Genomic DNA, 15,953 nt, shown 5'->3' on the forward strand with positions numbered 1-15,953 from the left:
TCTTTCACAAGTTCTCACCACCGTCTCTGTCTCATATTCAGCTCTTTCTGCGTGAAGAAATATTTGAGACTTTTGTGATCGGTGAAAATTTGACACTTTTCGCCGTATAAGTAATGCCTCCAAATCTTCAATGCAAAGACAACGGCGGCTAATTCCAAATCGTGAGTCGGGTAGTTCTTCTCATGCACCTTTAACTGTCTGGAAGCATAAGCTATAACTCGACCCTGTTGCATCAACACTGCTCCTAAACCGAGCTTAGATGCATCGGTGTATAACACATAATCTCCTTGCCCTGATGGCATGGCTAACACCGGTGCGGAAATGAGAGCTTGCTTCAAGGTGTCGAAGCTCTTCTGACATTCATCACTCCACGTAAATTTAGCATTCTTCTTGGTTAGTGAAGTGAGTGGCACTGCTATAGACGAAAACCCCTGAATAAACTTACGGTAGTAGCTTGCTAAGCCCAAAAAGCTGCGGATCTCGGATGCATTCTTTGGCTCTATCCATTCCTTGACAGCTGCCACTTTGGCTGGATCCACTTCAATCCCTCTACTAGACACTATATGCCCCAAAAACGCGACTTTCTGCAACCAAAACTCGCACTTACTGAATTTTGCATACAACTTACGGCTCTGCAAAGTCTGCAAAACTGTCCTCAAGTGCTGGTCGTGCTCCTCATGGCTCTTCGATTATATGAGAATATCGTCAATGAACACTATGACGAACTGATCGAGGAACGATTGAAATACTCGGTTCATGAGATCCATGAAAATAGCTGGAGCATTGGTCAATCCAAACGGCATCACTAAGAACTCGTAATGCCCGTATCTGGTCCTGAAAGCTGTCTTATGCACATCTGCATCCTTTACTCTCAGTTGGTGATACCCTGATCGAAGATCGATTTTGGAGAACACGGTAGCTCCCTGCAACTGGTCGAACAAATCTTCGATTCGTGGCAACGGATACTTATTCTTGATCGTTACCTTGTTCAGCTCACGGTAATCGATGCACAGTCTCATGCTCCTATCTTTATTTTTCACAAAGAGTACTGGTGCGCCCCATGGTGAGAAACTCGGGCGGATAAACTCCTTGTCTAAGAGCTCCTGAATCTGCTGTTTAAGTTCTAACATCTCTGCTGGAGCTAATCTGTACGGTGCCTTAGAGATCGGCACTGTACCAGGCATGAGATCGATGGCAAACTCCACCTCTCTATCTGGTGGAAGGCCTGTGACGTCGTCTGGGAAGACGTCTGGAAATTCTCTGGCTACTGGCACTCCTGAAATAGAAGGAGTGGGCACGTCAGGCGCTGCTATAACACTGGCCAAGAAAGCCTGACATCCCTTTGAAATTAATTTCCTCGCCTGCATGCACGAAATCATACGAGGAAAACTTCTCCATCTAACCGGCTCGAATAAAAACTGCTCCATACCGAGCGGTCTGACCAACACTGACCTCTTCTGAAAATCGATTAGAACTCTGTTCTTAGTCAGCCAGTCCATACCCAAAATGATGTCGAACTCTGGCATCGGCAACACGATCAAATCTGCATACACTAGGTGACCCTGCAGTTCTAGATCGATATCCCTGATCACACTGGTAGCCAACAACTCTTCCCCTGATGGGACTGTCACTGAGAAGTTCAAGTCTAGACCGATGGACTTGATGTCCAGGTGATTAGCAAAGGTCTCTGATATAAAGGAGTGAGTGGCTCCTGAATCTATCAGTGCAGTTGTAGCTAATCTCTTTATGAAAATGTTCCCTGAGATGCGTTAGCACAACACAACTTATATCCAAAATACTAACATTAACCTTACGCATAATAAAATTCGATGTCCTATGCCATTCAAAAATAATGCTAACAAGATAGTAACCCAAATATACTCAAACAATACTAGCATCCTAAAATCCCCAAATAAAATTCACTTGCAAGGCAAAGTAATACTGAGCTTAGGTAGGAAAGTTTACCGGTCAGTAAAGTAGTGTCCGGATCCGCTTCTTGAGCGTGCATGGCGAATACCCGGCCTTGAGTTGGCTGCTTCCACTGCGGGCACTCCTTTAGCATGTGGTCGGTAGCACCACACTTAAAGCACTTGCCTGATCCATACAAGCATTGTCCGGGGTGCTGGCGGTTACACTTCTGACAAACAGGGAAATTACCGGGCTTCTGCGGCGCCCCCTGCTGTTGGATAGGACCCTTGCCCTTAGGTGGTCCTTGGTATGGTTTCTTTCCAGGCTGCCCCTGGTAGGGCTTCTTGAATGGTGGCCGCTGCTGATACTGTTGGTGTTGCTGCGGTGCCTGAAAGGGCCTCTTGCCCAGTCGATCCTTCTCGATTTCTTTCATATCTTGCTCCGCCTCCAATGCCCTCGCTACAGCGACCTCATAGGTCATAGGCCCTACCACCTTCACATCACGGCGCAAGATCGGCCGCATTCCAAGGAGAAAGTGTCTCACCTTGGCCTGAACATCATTGGCGATTAAGGGCATAAATTGGCAACCCTTCTCAAACTTCTGCACATAATCAGCTACGCTGCTATCTCCCTGTCGTAGCGTCATGAACTCCCCAATCAGTTTTGTACGCACTTCCTCAGTGAAGTACTTGGAGTAGAACATCTCCTTGAACCCATTCCACGAGAGAGTCTGTAGGTTAAATATCACTGATGCGCTCTCCCACCAAACTCTTGCACTCCCATGAAGTAGAAAGATAGCGCACCTCACTCGATCAGCATCCTGCAACTCCATGAAATCGAAGATTACCTCGATGGATTTAGCCCATCCCTCTGCTATCAATGGGTCCGTCGTCCCTGAGAATTTATCTGGGTGCATTCTGCTGAACCTCTCGTAGACAGCCTCAGCTCTGGGTCTCACCCCTGTATCAGCCACTGTTTGGTTACCCATAAACTGGGCAAAGAACTGAGTCATTCCAGCCATCATCTGGGCCTGCATGTCGGGTGGTGGAGGTGGTGGAGGATTGGCCCTCTCCTCGACTCGAGGCTCTCTGTCCTCCTCCCTATCTTCCCGATTAATATCACGTCTAGGAGGCATACTGTTCCAATAATTACCCAACACGTAAACCCAAGATGTATGATCGTGATATACATAACATATGATGCACGTACTGAACTTAAAACATGGGCATGCTGAAACCGTAACTCAATGCATACTACAAAACATAAATCTTGAAACTTTAAAACTTACAGACTTGAGGTGTGACTTCGAGAGCTTCTTGCGACTGGCAGTAGGCGTAACCCTTTACAAGAACACGGCTCTGATACCAACTGTAACGTACCGTACTTTTACTACTTGAAATTTGCGGAAAAATTAAAAATTTTATTGAATAAAAACATCCATACGGTCGTCACCCAACATTCATAAAAATATTTTTAAAATAATCCATCACCAATTTAAAAGTTGCTAAAAGAACGCTGTCTCAAAACATCTCACATTCAAATAATAAAAATTCAGAGTATTTAAAACTGTGCTTAAAAACATAAACTTGCGGTCCTCGGGTTTAGCCTGCCGCTCAGCCCAAGCCTGCCCCTTGGTCGCCACCTCCTGTCTCCTGTTCATCGTAATCACCTGCATCGATCAAGTCTAGTGAGTCTAAAGACTCAACACGTATAAACTGGAAATAACGAGTACTACATAATAAAATCGCATGCATCTTTAATATAGGACATACATAACTTTAAATTGAACTTGCATAAACTTCAACTTGAAATAAACTTGAACTTGAACATACATACTACGACGTGCCAAGATCATAAACTTTTCTTAAACATGCTATCATACTTCACATACTTGGCTGCATAATTTTACGTAGAGGATGTTTCAAAGCAAGTGACCCTTAACATGATAAACGCCTGATCAGACACACCACAGTACTGGGCTGACCGGGACGTATCCACTGCCGCATACATAAGATCCCTGTTCATAATTTAACAGGCCAGTTGATCCACGTTCATAATTTAACGCGTCACAACCACGATCTAACCCGTTCATAATTTAACGGGCGGATTGGTCCCCGTTCATGATTTAACGCTTTCCAATCCTAACTTTCTTTGGTCACAAGACAATTAGCATACCTCAAAACTTAAAACATTTCCTTTGCACGTCGTACATACTTACTTGGCGTTGAGGGATTCGTTGGACTTCGACTGGGGCCGTCGCTGCAACTTACTAACGTGAATTTCATACTTAACTTGCATTACTTAGACGTAGAAAACTCATGCTTACTCTCAAGCTCAATCATATCTTAGGACCTTCTACAATTTCCCACGACACGCCCTTAATAATCCTTGCACTAACCCATAATATCAAACTTAAAAAATGAACTTACAAATATTTCCCAAAAAAAACAAGGGTACACGGGCCCCGTGCTTGGGTCCGGGAGAGGGTCCGTGTACGCACTGCCTAGAATGTGTCGGAAAACGCCATAACTCATTCAATATTTGTCCAAAAATTTCGGATTATATATCAAATCGAAGGTATCAAAAAGTTCTACGTTTTTGCCGTTGAAAGTTTCCCCAAAGTATGAACAGAAAAATCGCAGTTTTGGCATGAACAGTAAAAACGAGTTTTAGATCTAAAAATTTTCCTTCGAAATTGATCCGATTCATGATCCGCTCAAAGTACTATCATCATACATAACTTTTACGCATAAAAACAACGCAATACAATATATGACTTGATCGACACAACAAGAACAGATTATACGTGCCTTTTGATGATAACGTTACCGAAAGACGACACCGAAGCGGAGATGGAGAGAGGCTCGATCCGGGACGAACGTGGCACCGTTTCTCTTGAAATAAAATCACAAAATCTGCTGGAATTTGAGAGGGAAGGGGGACGGCTGCTATGCTCTTTGAAGAACCCTAGTTTTCTCTTTTAAAATAATAAATCTAGAATGAAACTTGTGTGTGTGTGTGTTGGCGTGTGTTTTAGATTTATTAGGAGACTAATTGCTTAATTAAAAAGAATTATCTACTAATCAAACAATAACTCTCCTATACCTTTTAAATGAAACTCTATAATTAAAAAAATATAACACTCCATACTAGACTTTGAAAGTTCTAAAATCATAAACTCACAAAAATAATTAAATTTAGGATTCAAAATACTAACATCTCATAAAATACTAAATTTTAAAAGTTTTAAACTCTTAAAATCACTAAATAAATATTTAGGCTCAAAAATGCTAAAACTCACTAAATTATTAAAAATGCCCCCAAACTCAACTTAAAATAAAATACCATCTTTAAAATTGCCAAAAATCGTCACCGGGGCTTTTCCTCAATCCCGCCTCGAATGATCGCCTGAAACATGAAACTCGAAAGACGTTTTAACGTGCATTACATAAACGTAATTAAATTAAAAATAATGCATTTAAATAATTATGCATGACTAAACTCCTTTTAAAATAAGTTAAATGCTTTAATAATTTAAATAGATGCATGGGTTATACGTGTACTGGAATCGGGTTCTACAGGAACAGATTCAATTCTGGGGCTGGTGAAGAAGACTGTTGTTTATCAGTGATCTACATTTTATATTCCGTTGTATATGTTCAGACATTGTATTTCTGGTTTTACATTTCCACTGTAAAATGTTATTAGTCGAGTTGTATCAGACATTGAATATTCAGTATTTACGAATAAAAGACTGGTTTCTGAATTCTGTACTTCTGAGGCTTGTTGTTTTTGAATGTAAATTTGAGAGCAATGCCGGTGTCAACCAACCCCCGTGCCGGGGCGTGACAGATTATTCACAGGGACTTGCAAAAAGAATATTTCATCTTAGACGGTGGAATAATTGGAACCAAGTGTTTGACGCTAAACGTAAATAACTCTAAGTCGCCGAAAAAATTTTGATAGTCAAAGTAAAATTTGTTTGAATTTTTTTTAAAAGTTATGTGACGTCTGGGTGTGAAAAAGTGGTACATTACAGATGAAATGATGCAGTAATAATTCCACGAAAATTAGTGGGCAGTTGGTTTCGTTGTTATTTGTAGCATGAATCCTGAGCCACACAGAAAGATGAGGTAGTGAAACCTCGGCCAACTGTCTTTGTCTGAACACCCAACCCAAATTCACAACTTTGGACATAATTTCCGTTCTAGTCATGGCTGCTCCAACTGCAACTCCACCTGCTTCCTATTCTCTTTTACTAAGGACCCGAAGCAGCTATGCACGATCACTCGGGCCCAGGCCAAGAAAAACCAGCCCCTGTAGCCGAATCCTGGTCCGAGCCGTGCAAGATTCGGGTGAAAGAAAGAGGGCGCCTCCTGGTGTCGACACTAGGATTCATTGGGACAATGAGGAGGAAGGATGGATTGGTGAAAGCACGTCGGGATCCACCAAGGGGCAGAAGAAAGAGGAAGATGATCCTCTGGGCAAAAAGTTCTCTGATTTGCTAAACAGTTCATCTGATTCTTATTACCAGTATGCAGTCTATTCTTAATCTTCATCATTTAAGTTTATTGGCTAACAGTTGTTTTGTTTTCTTGGGTTTGAAGTTGCTACAGAACTTCCAATCGGAAAGAATATTACCTCATTGAATTTTCAGAATCCTCCTTGAACTCCCCAAAAGAATTGATAATATCTTTGAATGGTACCAATCAGGTTCTTGGGAGTTCCTGCAAATGCTGATTTGGAAGAAATTAAAGCAGCCTACCGGAGACTATCGAAGGAATACCATCCGGACACGACTATACTGCCTCTAAGAGCAGCTTCGGAGAAATTCATGAAATTGAGAGAAGTTTATAATGTCTTGAGTGATGGCGAGAAGCGCAAGTTTTACGACTGGACGCTGGCTCAGGAGGCAGCTAGCAGGGAAGCTGAGAAAATGAGGATGAAGCTCAAAGATCCATATATTCAAGAGTTGGAAAATTACGAATCAATTCCAGATATGGTGGATCGACTCGGAGGGAGGAACATGGAGCTCAATGATCAGGCGAAGCAAGCTCTTACTTTCGATATTTTGGTCATCATATTTGCCATATGTTGTATAATATATGTTGCATTCTTCAAAGAACCTTACTAGTGATAAACAAAGTGGTAGACATGCAGAAGCATGTATATAAAATCAGCCAAAGAAAAAACATAATGCTGTTTGTTGTACATTTGAATGGAACACAAAATTTCTCAACAAGATATCATCAATCTGAAAATCACACAAAAACACATCAGTAATCCTATACACTCTTTTATTTACATGTAAAGAACAAGTTCAAGACATGGAATGACGTCTTCTCTTCTGAAAAAGAAAACGACTTTCAGAACTAGGCTTGCCTCCTCCTATAGGCTTATCCTTAATCCAGAAAAACGAATGGAGCTTGCTTAGCTTCTTAGTAAATGAATTGAGTAACTTGTTGATGGGGGTGTGCTTTCACGAGCTCTTTTTTCATTGTGACCTGATACTTTTCAAGATCGGTTAGCCTCATTCTCATTCTTGCAACCTCAAGCTTAAGTTCACGGTTTTCCCTCCTGACCGAAGCATAGTTATCTCTAGGGAAGATGCATATCTATTGGGATATTGGTTTTTCTGGTGACGAAATCACATAAGAAGTTTAAAAATTTTATTTTGACAATCAAAATGTTTGGACACTTGAATGATTTAACTGAATAAACATACATAAGATGTTGAAGAATATACATTTAGTGACTTTTTTCACTTGACACCAACTACTCCGATGTTAGCGGACGTAGCTTTTATTGTAAATTTCTACGTATGTTCTTCAAGTCTTATTTCTTCAATCTCCTAATCCGGTCCACGACCGACTGAAAGATCAGTTCCTCTTCAAAATTGCACTTGTAATTTTGAAAATATTTTGCGTAGAGATAGAATACGAAGAAGAAATCGATTTAATATTATTAATTAAGACAAGCCAAATTTTTCTTGCAAAAGAAAAGGGATTTCGAGAGCAACACTAGAAATTGGGAAGATCCAATGTATATATTTTTAAAAAAAACACTTTCGGGTGCATGTTACGTAAATTAGAATCAAAATCCTTATTATTATTTTTAATCATTTCTTTACTTAATTAATTAGATCAATTAAGTTCATTAAATATTCCAAAAAAAAAAAATGCATCCCATATCATGGTCAATCTCGATTTTTAATGAAAATATTTTTGAGAATAGCATGCATTAATATTTTTTGTTGAGTATGCAAGGTTTTTAAAATTATGGTATTATAAATATTTTCATGTTACATAAATCAATACCTTTATAAAAACTTAATGAGCTCAATATTTTAATTATTAAAGTCCATTTGAACTTTAACAAATTAGCATGATAAGCTTATACTCTTACAAGCTCATGATCCATGCTCTCATTATATTAGTCTCATCATAATATATTCATCTCATCATAATCTTGATCGGCGAACCAATATCACTGATGTGACAATTTAAACGTATTTGTTATTATGATGCACACTATAATTTCGAGATCACCAATATCTAAATATGGTAAGTGCATTCCTTTTGACTGCCTTTAGTAGTCACGCTCTCAAAATTTCTATAAGCTTTTATAAACTTTATTTATAAGCTTATCGATTGATCGTATCAAACTTATTTTTGTAAATTCAACTCATTGAATTTATAACCTCAACGGGAACAAGTAAACCGGTGCTTGTCTGACCCTCAATAGTTCAGTGATACAGCTAGCCGTGTGTTCACAACTCTCTGTGATTCATGACAATTTTCTTTATTCGGACTTACCCTAATTTTTCCACATTTCATGTATCAACATTTAATCATGAGAATTTTAGAAACCATTTTCAGATTAAACTTATCGAATCATGGTAAAAGCATCTAACAGCATCGTCCCATTATTCCCTAGTTATCACTGATAGTGTCTGCAAGAACCAATCAGTTATGATTAATGTACAGTTGGTCCCTTCATCTGATATATCTCAATCGAATATGTAATCATTGGTTCATCGAGGGTTGTATATTAATTCAATAGCAATGTGATACAATAATGAAATATTTGTAGTGTCATTGCATGCACAACTAGAGAACTCCTACCCTAATGTACATCTCACATTCTGGCCAGAGATTTCATGCACTATTATTTCATTAGATCACATAGGATATCAACAACCGTAGGTGAGCGGTGAATTCCCGACTACAATACACTGACTTATACACATTTCGTAATTGCATCCAACCTCGCCACCTTGTGACCATCGAGGAGTCTGTTGGGATCGACTAGGGGGTAATCGTTGAGCTACAATAGCTCGGTTCTTGAAATATTGAACACCGATGAATTAAATCGAGTTTGGTGTTCAAAACAAGCGGAAAATACTCGAAATAATCCTTCGTAGAAACCAATTATTTATTTTGTAAAATATTTAAAATATATGCAAGTTGAATGAGTAAAAAAATATTTTAGTTGAAGCATTTTATCAAACACTTGGTATCTAATATTTTGAAATTTGAAGAACACATAAAATGATTCAACAATGTATCTTTAAAACTATGGAAATGATAAGTAAATGCAATAAACAAATAGACACGAATGTGTTTATGGATGTTAGGAGATTTAAATACTCCTACGTCACCCCTTCTTCCCATTGAGAAGGATTCACTAGAAGACTTTGATTTATACAACACCTTGTACAAACCCATTTAGTTAGGATTTACACTACTGCCTAAACTGAACTCCTAACACTCAAGATTGTAGGCAGCACCTCACAATCAGCATATTGTTTAATGTCTCATATGTAAAGACTACATACACAAGTTTTACGTCTTTGTGCAAGACTCACTCAACTAATTTTTGAACTTCAACTCTCTTGTATATGTGTGAGTGATCGTGTGTGAAGAATATATTAGTTACAGTGTACGTCTCAAATGTATCCTCACACAAGAGCTTGTGCTCTCAACTAGCTGATTTCTTCATGCTAACTGCCCATGCTTTGAATCCACTCCAAAGCTCTTGTTTGATCTTCAATATGTTGTATTTATAAGCCCCAACAATGATATATACGTTAGACACAAGAATATGACCGTTTGGAAAGTTTCTGTACTGTTTCTGAAATTGCAACGGTCAAATTCAGCTTGCTGGGCATTTTCTCGACTGGTCAACTCTAGTCAATTGGTCAACTCTAGTCAACTGGTCAATTTTGGTCAACTCAACTGGTCGTTCAGTTCAACTGATCAGCAGCTGGTTCAGTTCAGTTCAGTTGGTCAGTTGCTGGTTCGGTTCAGCTGGTTCAGTTAGTCTGGTTCAGTTTAACTGGTCTGGTTCAACTGGTCTTCAGCTGGTCTGGTTCAGTTCAACTGGTATGGTTCAGTTCAACTGGTTTGGTTCGGTTCAGTTCAGTTTCAGCTGGTGTGCTGAAATCAGCCTAACTGATTTCAGTTTGTGCAAAACCAATAGATTCATCGTCATTTATCAGCATCTTAAGCTTCGATTCAGACTTTGAATTCTGAAGTTGATTTGTAGATCATCGTCTTATCTTTCCAACACATACTGAATCGCTTCGTTTCGATTACTGAGTTGAGAGATATGACCAAAATACCGCAGCTACTCAAACCCAACTGATTGCTGTTTTCGTGTGATCAGTTCGGTAATTGAGCGATCAGTTAGACCATGATAACTTCTGATTTTGCCCAACTGACGTGAAATACGACTTGTTCCAAATTGAGTTTTTTGACCAAAACAATTGGCGGATTGTCATTTGAATCATCCAGTTAGAGATATCATCAAAACACCGAAGCTTGCCAGAAATTCAGTTTGTGCAGAATTCAGTTTCAGCTTGCTTCTTGTGTTTGTAACTTCACACTTGGGTAAATATGTTAGAAACACAATAACAAGTTTTGTTAACATCAAAATCAAGATTGCGAACATGAAATATTCCAATAGAGCCGGTAAACGAGTCAAAGCACAACCCTAGTATGTAGAGTCTCAGCGCTGTACCGGGTCGCAAGGACTAATCATGTACAATCACAACCACATACTTTTCCTTTTGATGAATGATAATCACTTACAATCATCGTATGATTGGACATTTCTATGTCCTTACCATGAGACACGGTAGACAACATCATAGATGCTAGTCTCAAGCTCAATCGGTCTTTATTCTTATTTTAGGCGACTGAATCGAATTATGATTTATTTGTATTAAAGTATAATCAATGACTTTATCTATGCTGATTGCATGGATATATAGATAAAGTAAAATAAAACTATGAAAAGTTAAATTATATTAAAAATAAGATTGTTTATTACAATTGAATTAATAAATTCCCTAGAGAACCGTTGGCTTACAGGGTATCTACTTTAGCATCCGCTCCCTGCGCCACTACCACAACGCTGGGTAAATTGTTGTTCGTTCATTGATCCAAAGAAAAATGGGTTGTGCCCTACAACTCCATTCATGGCGTTTTTTAATCTGATTTGTTCAAAATGTATCACATGAACTGCCATCTGCACTGGTAACAGTTCATTTTGAGCTGCATGGATGCAGGCTTCCTGAGAGACTAATGGCAGTCTATCGTTTTGCAAAGCCTATATCTTTACGAGTCCTTTATACTTGGATGAACCTGTTAATTCATCAAGAAAATGAGGAACATTAAAAACTTGATGTTACGCATAATATAGTTAAGTTTTTTGAAGGTTGTAACCGGTTTACCTTAAGAAAGATGTCCACAGCTCGGTACTATCCGTCTAATACCATGCAAGCATGGTTTGGAATTAATTCTGCAAGTGCTATGAATTTTGATGGAGTTAAATTTGAATCTAATGCAACTTCTGCAAGATAATTATCCAGCAATTTTGACACTTTAATGACAAAGCTTTGTTTTGGAGATCCCGTGCTGTCAAATCCATAGACCATCTCACTTTCATCCACTAATTGGTTATGATCATCTTCATCATCATCCCCATCAAGATTCAAGAAAATTGAGAAAATCCTCAGGACTGAATCAACATCAAACAAGGGGCTGTGGTTGGTTTCATGCGAACTTGCAGGATCAGAATGATTTCAAGAATTGCATGGTCCAATTGCAGACCAATCCACTGCTCAAGATCAGTTTCGCATGATGTGGAAGCTGACGATGCTATTGCGCATTCAACAAAATTGAAAGAAATGTCATTGGAACTGTGCTTTTTCTTAATTGGGATGGTAGTAAACCGGCAGCCATTTCAATGGTGACTCGTTGCTTCTTCTGTAAATCAATATATGAGATATTTCCTTTAAGTAACTGAGTATCTCTCGCCACAAGGCCATGAAGAGAGTTCTGGGCATAATTTATCAAAATTCGGCACACGAAATCATGTTTCAAGCCCTTTGTTTTTACAGCTGACAGAATCCTTTGGAAATAATCGAGGCTCAACATTAAGAGTGACTTTCCCCACCAATCTGCAGGATTTTCTGCACTGGCTTTTGATGGTATGTTATGATCCAGCTTAGACAATCCTGAAGTTAGCTGCTCCTTACATGCATTATTTGCAATCGAATTTATCAATCTACTGACAAGATTAATCTCCTCGGACGTTGGTAACTGGTTTTCTCAATTATGAAGTACGGATATTGAGTTTAGTATACTTGGGACAGTATCCTTAAGGTATACTTCAGTCTTGGTTTCAAGATTCTTCTCAAAAAATTCTTCTACCATTTCAAGAAAATGTGTTGCGCACTGCAGCATAGCAACGTTAGTTAGTGTAATCTCGATGTTTACCCCATAACAGAACTTTGCAGCCAGCTCAAATGCCTGTGATCCACCAGGAATACCAGAGAGATTCAGCCTAGATACTTTGGAATCTTTTCCTTCCAACAATAATTTCCGTATTTTACCACTTCGAGAAACGAGAGGGAACTACAAAAAAGATAGAAGCTTTAATGGTCAATATAATTGATTTCCTGATTATATAGCTCTTCTGTGAAAAGCAAAATTTGTCTTTCCAACTTCAATTGTTAGATCACTAGAAACGTCAGATATCGGCCTACAGCACGAAAGAAGATCCAATCAACACAGTTTAATTACATTAAAAAACAGAAGAAAAATGGAATAATTTCATCATCTTTTGTCCTACACATGCATCCCCATATACAAATTTAATGGTACTGAAGCTTATTCAACACTTCTACGAAACTTGCGGCATGTGTTACTCATCTTAGTCCTTAGAATATTTCGTTATGTATGATGGCCTACTATAACACTCGAAACATAAATACAGCAACTGTGTTGCTTAAATTTCAAGGCTGGCAAGTTAATCTGACAATGTACAAAAATTTTAACTCTTTCTTTAAAAGGCATTGTAAGTTTGAGTTTGAGATAACTTGTGGTGTTCTGATTCCACGGAAATTGTGTTTATTTTGTTGTGTTTGATGGGAAACAAGAAGCATTCTGGGGCAGGTCTCAAGAACTATTCTTGATTGTTCCGTACATTTCACATACATTAATGATACCGATCATAGGTATCAACTTTCATGACAATGCACATGCATGTTGCAATCAATACACTGGAAGTTTTGAACTTTTGAGGTGCTATTTCTTACCAGTTTTAGGTGATTCAATAGTTTGATCTTCCAAATTCAATAATTATAGTTGTAAAAGAGAAGTTCTACCAATATATATGACACAAAGGATCAATGCAAATTATACACTGGGATTCTTCTTTTCAAGCGCATCACACTCAATAATTTGACATGTTTGTACATACGAGCCGAAGCAGCAGAACCGTGTTATATCAAGTTACCATAGCTCGATTAAATTTATGGGTCTGGCTCGACTTGGAACAGTCCAATAACCAAAAACATACTACGCCGATAATTCACCTGGTTAATGGGCCACGTGGAACCAAAGATGGAATTCTAAAATAGGTAAAATGTCTATTCTATTTATAAGGAACAGTAGAAAGACATCACGTTAACGATGGATTCATGTAGTAAAGGACTAGATGAACTAACATAATCAAACATATTATTTGATTTGGTATAAGGATAAAAAAGTTCGAAAAACCAAGAAAATTTTACAATTCAGTAACATTTCTTGCACTTGAACTAGGACGAAAGGACCCCTTTCTTGATATAATTGGTGATACACCTGGAAGAGCCTGACCATGACTCGGGACATTAAATGGCAAGCTCATATCATGGTAGGATGGCAGGAAGGGTTCAGGAGTTGCAAAGCAAGTAAGTACCCGAGAAGTCATCCACCAAGACAACCAGATGCCCGAGCTCTCAAGAAAATTCTCGGCTGATGACTCACTACCCGAGAAGCCTTGATATTAGTGCCGCACTCGAGTGCGAGAACAGGTAAAATCTTACCTCGATAAGCTTACATGATAGAATCCTACTGATTTGACATGATGGAAACGACATGAAGTTGATGTGAGATGGCTATAAGTGGTAGGTGAGCGCTGAAAATGAGTTCATTACTATCTTCTCTCATATAAATAGCAGGACACGGTTGCAGCCATATTATACAGAGATATACCTTAACCACAAGATATATCTCCTTGCTCATATTCCCAAACAAAACTCTTATTAGATCCGGTGGATTACCCTGACCCTGCTCACCCAATTCACGCGGATTGCATCATTGGCGTCGTATGTGGGAAATTGAGCTCAAGACGTAGATATGGTTTCCATTCAAAAATAAGTCAGACCAGCTCGATATTAATATTTTATCTAGGGATTTTCATATAGACTCAAAGCTCAATAGCTATTCTGGATTGGGATGGAAAAGTATTTGCTATGCACTCAGTAGCATACAGCTATATTAATCACCTAATTTAGCTCAATTAGGGAAGTTTCTCATTACTGAAAATGAATTCGGATTCAGTATTTTCTGGTTAGTGACTTGGTTTTTAATAAAACTAATATAACAGGAGAAGCAGAAAAGTTTAAAGTCCGGGAGATATGAGGCTCCGACACCATATTTAAAGTCCGAGAGTTGTAAGGCCCTGAAACCATATTTAAAGTCTGGGAGATATGAGGCCACGACACAATATTTCAAGCCTGGGAAATATGAGTCCCCGACTATTCTGTATGTCCAGAGATCAATACCCTGGCTCGGGGCTCTGCACCTCGACCATTCAGTAAGTCCAGGGATCCGTACCCTGGCTTGGGCTCCCCACCTCGACCATTCTATAAGTCTAGAGATCAGTACCCTAGCTCGAGACTCCGCACCTCGACCATTCATTAATTCAAGGGACCCATACCATGGCCCATGCATCGTACCTTATTATCCAGTAAGCTCTGGAGACATGAGGCACCGGCACCATATCTCAAGTCCGAGAGATATAAGGCCCCGACACCATATTTAAAGTCCAGGAGATATGAGGCCCTGGCTATTCTGTAAGTCCAGGGATCTGTACCCTAGCTTGGGGCTCCGCACCTCGACCAATCTAAGTCCAAGAATCCGAACCCTCTCCGTACTCTAGTTATTCACTAAGCCCAGGGATCCGTACTCTGACTCAGGACTCCGCACCTCGACCAATCTAAGTCTATGGATCTGTACCCTGGCTCGGTGCTCTGCACCTCGACCATTCAGTAAGTCCAGGGATCCATACCCTGGCTCGAAGCTCCGCACCTCGACCAATCTAAGTCCCGGGATCCGTACCCTGGCCCAGAGCTACGTACTGGTTATCCACTAAGCCTAGGGATCCGTACCTTGACTCATGGCTCTGCACCTCGACCAATCTAACTCCATGGATCCATACCCTGGCTCGAGGCTCCACACCTCGACCATTCTATAAGTTTTGTACCCTAGCTCGGGCCTCCGCACCTCGACCATTCAATAATTCCATGGATTTGTACCATGGCCCAGAGCTTTATACTCTGGTTATTCACTAAGCCCAGGGATGTGTACCCTACCTCGGGGCTCCGCACCTCGACCAATTTAAGTCCCTAGATTCGTACCCTGGCCAAGAGCTCCGTACTCTGGTTATTCACTAAGCCCAGGGATCTGTACCCTAGCTCGGGGCTCCGTACC

At 39.6% G+C, this 15,953-nt stretch overlaps 1 protein-coding gene and 1 pseudogene across 1 annotated transcript; one reads left to right on the forward strand and one right to left on the reverse strand.

Moving 5' to 3' along the window:
• Window positions 1-5,980: 5,980 nt before the first annotated feature.
• LOC140810653 (NAD(P)H-quinone oxidoreductase subunit T, chloroplastic) lies at window positions 5,981-7,152 on the forward strand. Its single transcript, XM_073168515.1, has 2 exons — window positions 5,981-6,441; window positions 6,622-7,152. The coding sequence occupies exons 1-2, from the start codon at window positions 6,122-6,124 to the stop codon at window positions 7,040-7,042; spliced, it is 741 nt and encodes a 246-aa protein (XP_073024616.1). The 5' UTR covers window positions 5,981-6,121; the 3' UTR covers window positions 7,043-7,152.
• Window positions 7,153-7,228: 76 nt separating this feature from the next.
• Window positions 7,229-14,483, reverse strand: LOC140810278 (BTB/POZ domain-containing protein At1g03010-like; annotated as a pseudogene).
• Between the last annotated feature and the right edge of the window lie 1,470 nt (window positions 14,484-15,953).

The sequence above is a fragment of the Primulina eburnea genome, chromosome 13, assembly GCF_022965805.1.
Source record: "Primulina eburnea isolate SZY01 chromosome 13, ASM2296580v1, whole genome shotgun sequence".
Lineage (NCBI taxonomy): Eukaryota > Viridiplantae > Streptophyta > Magnoliopsida > Lamiales > Gesneriaceae > Primulina > Primulina eburnea.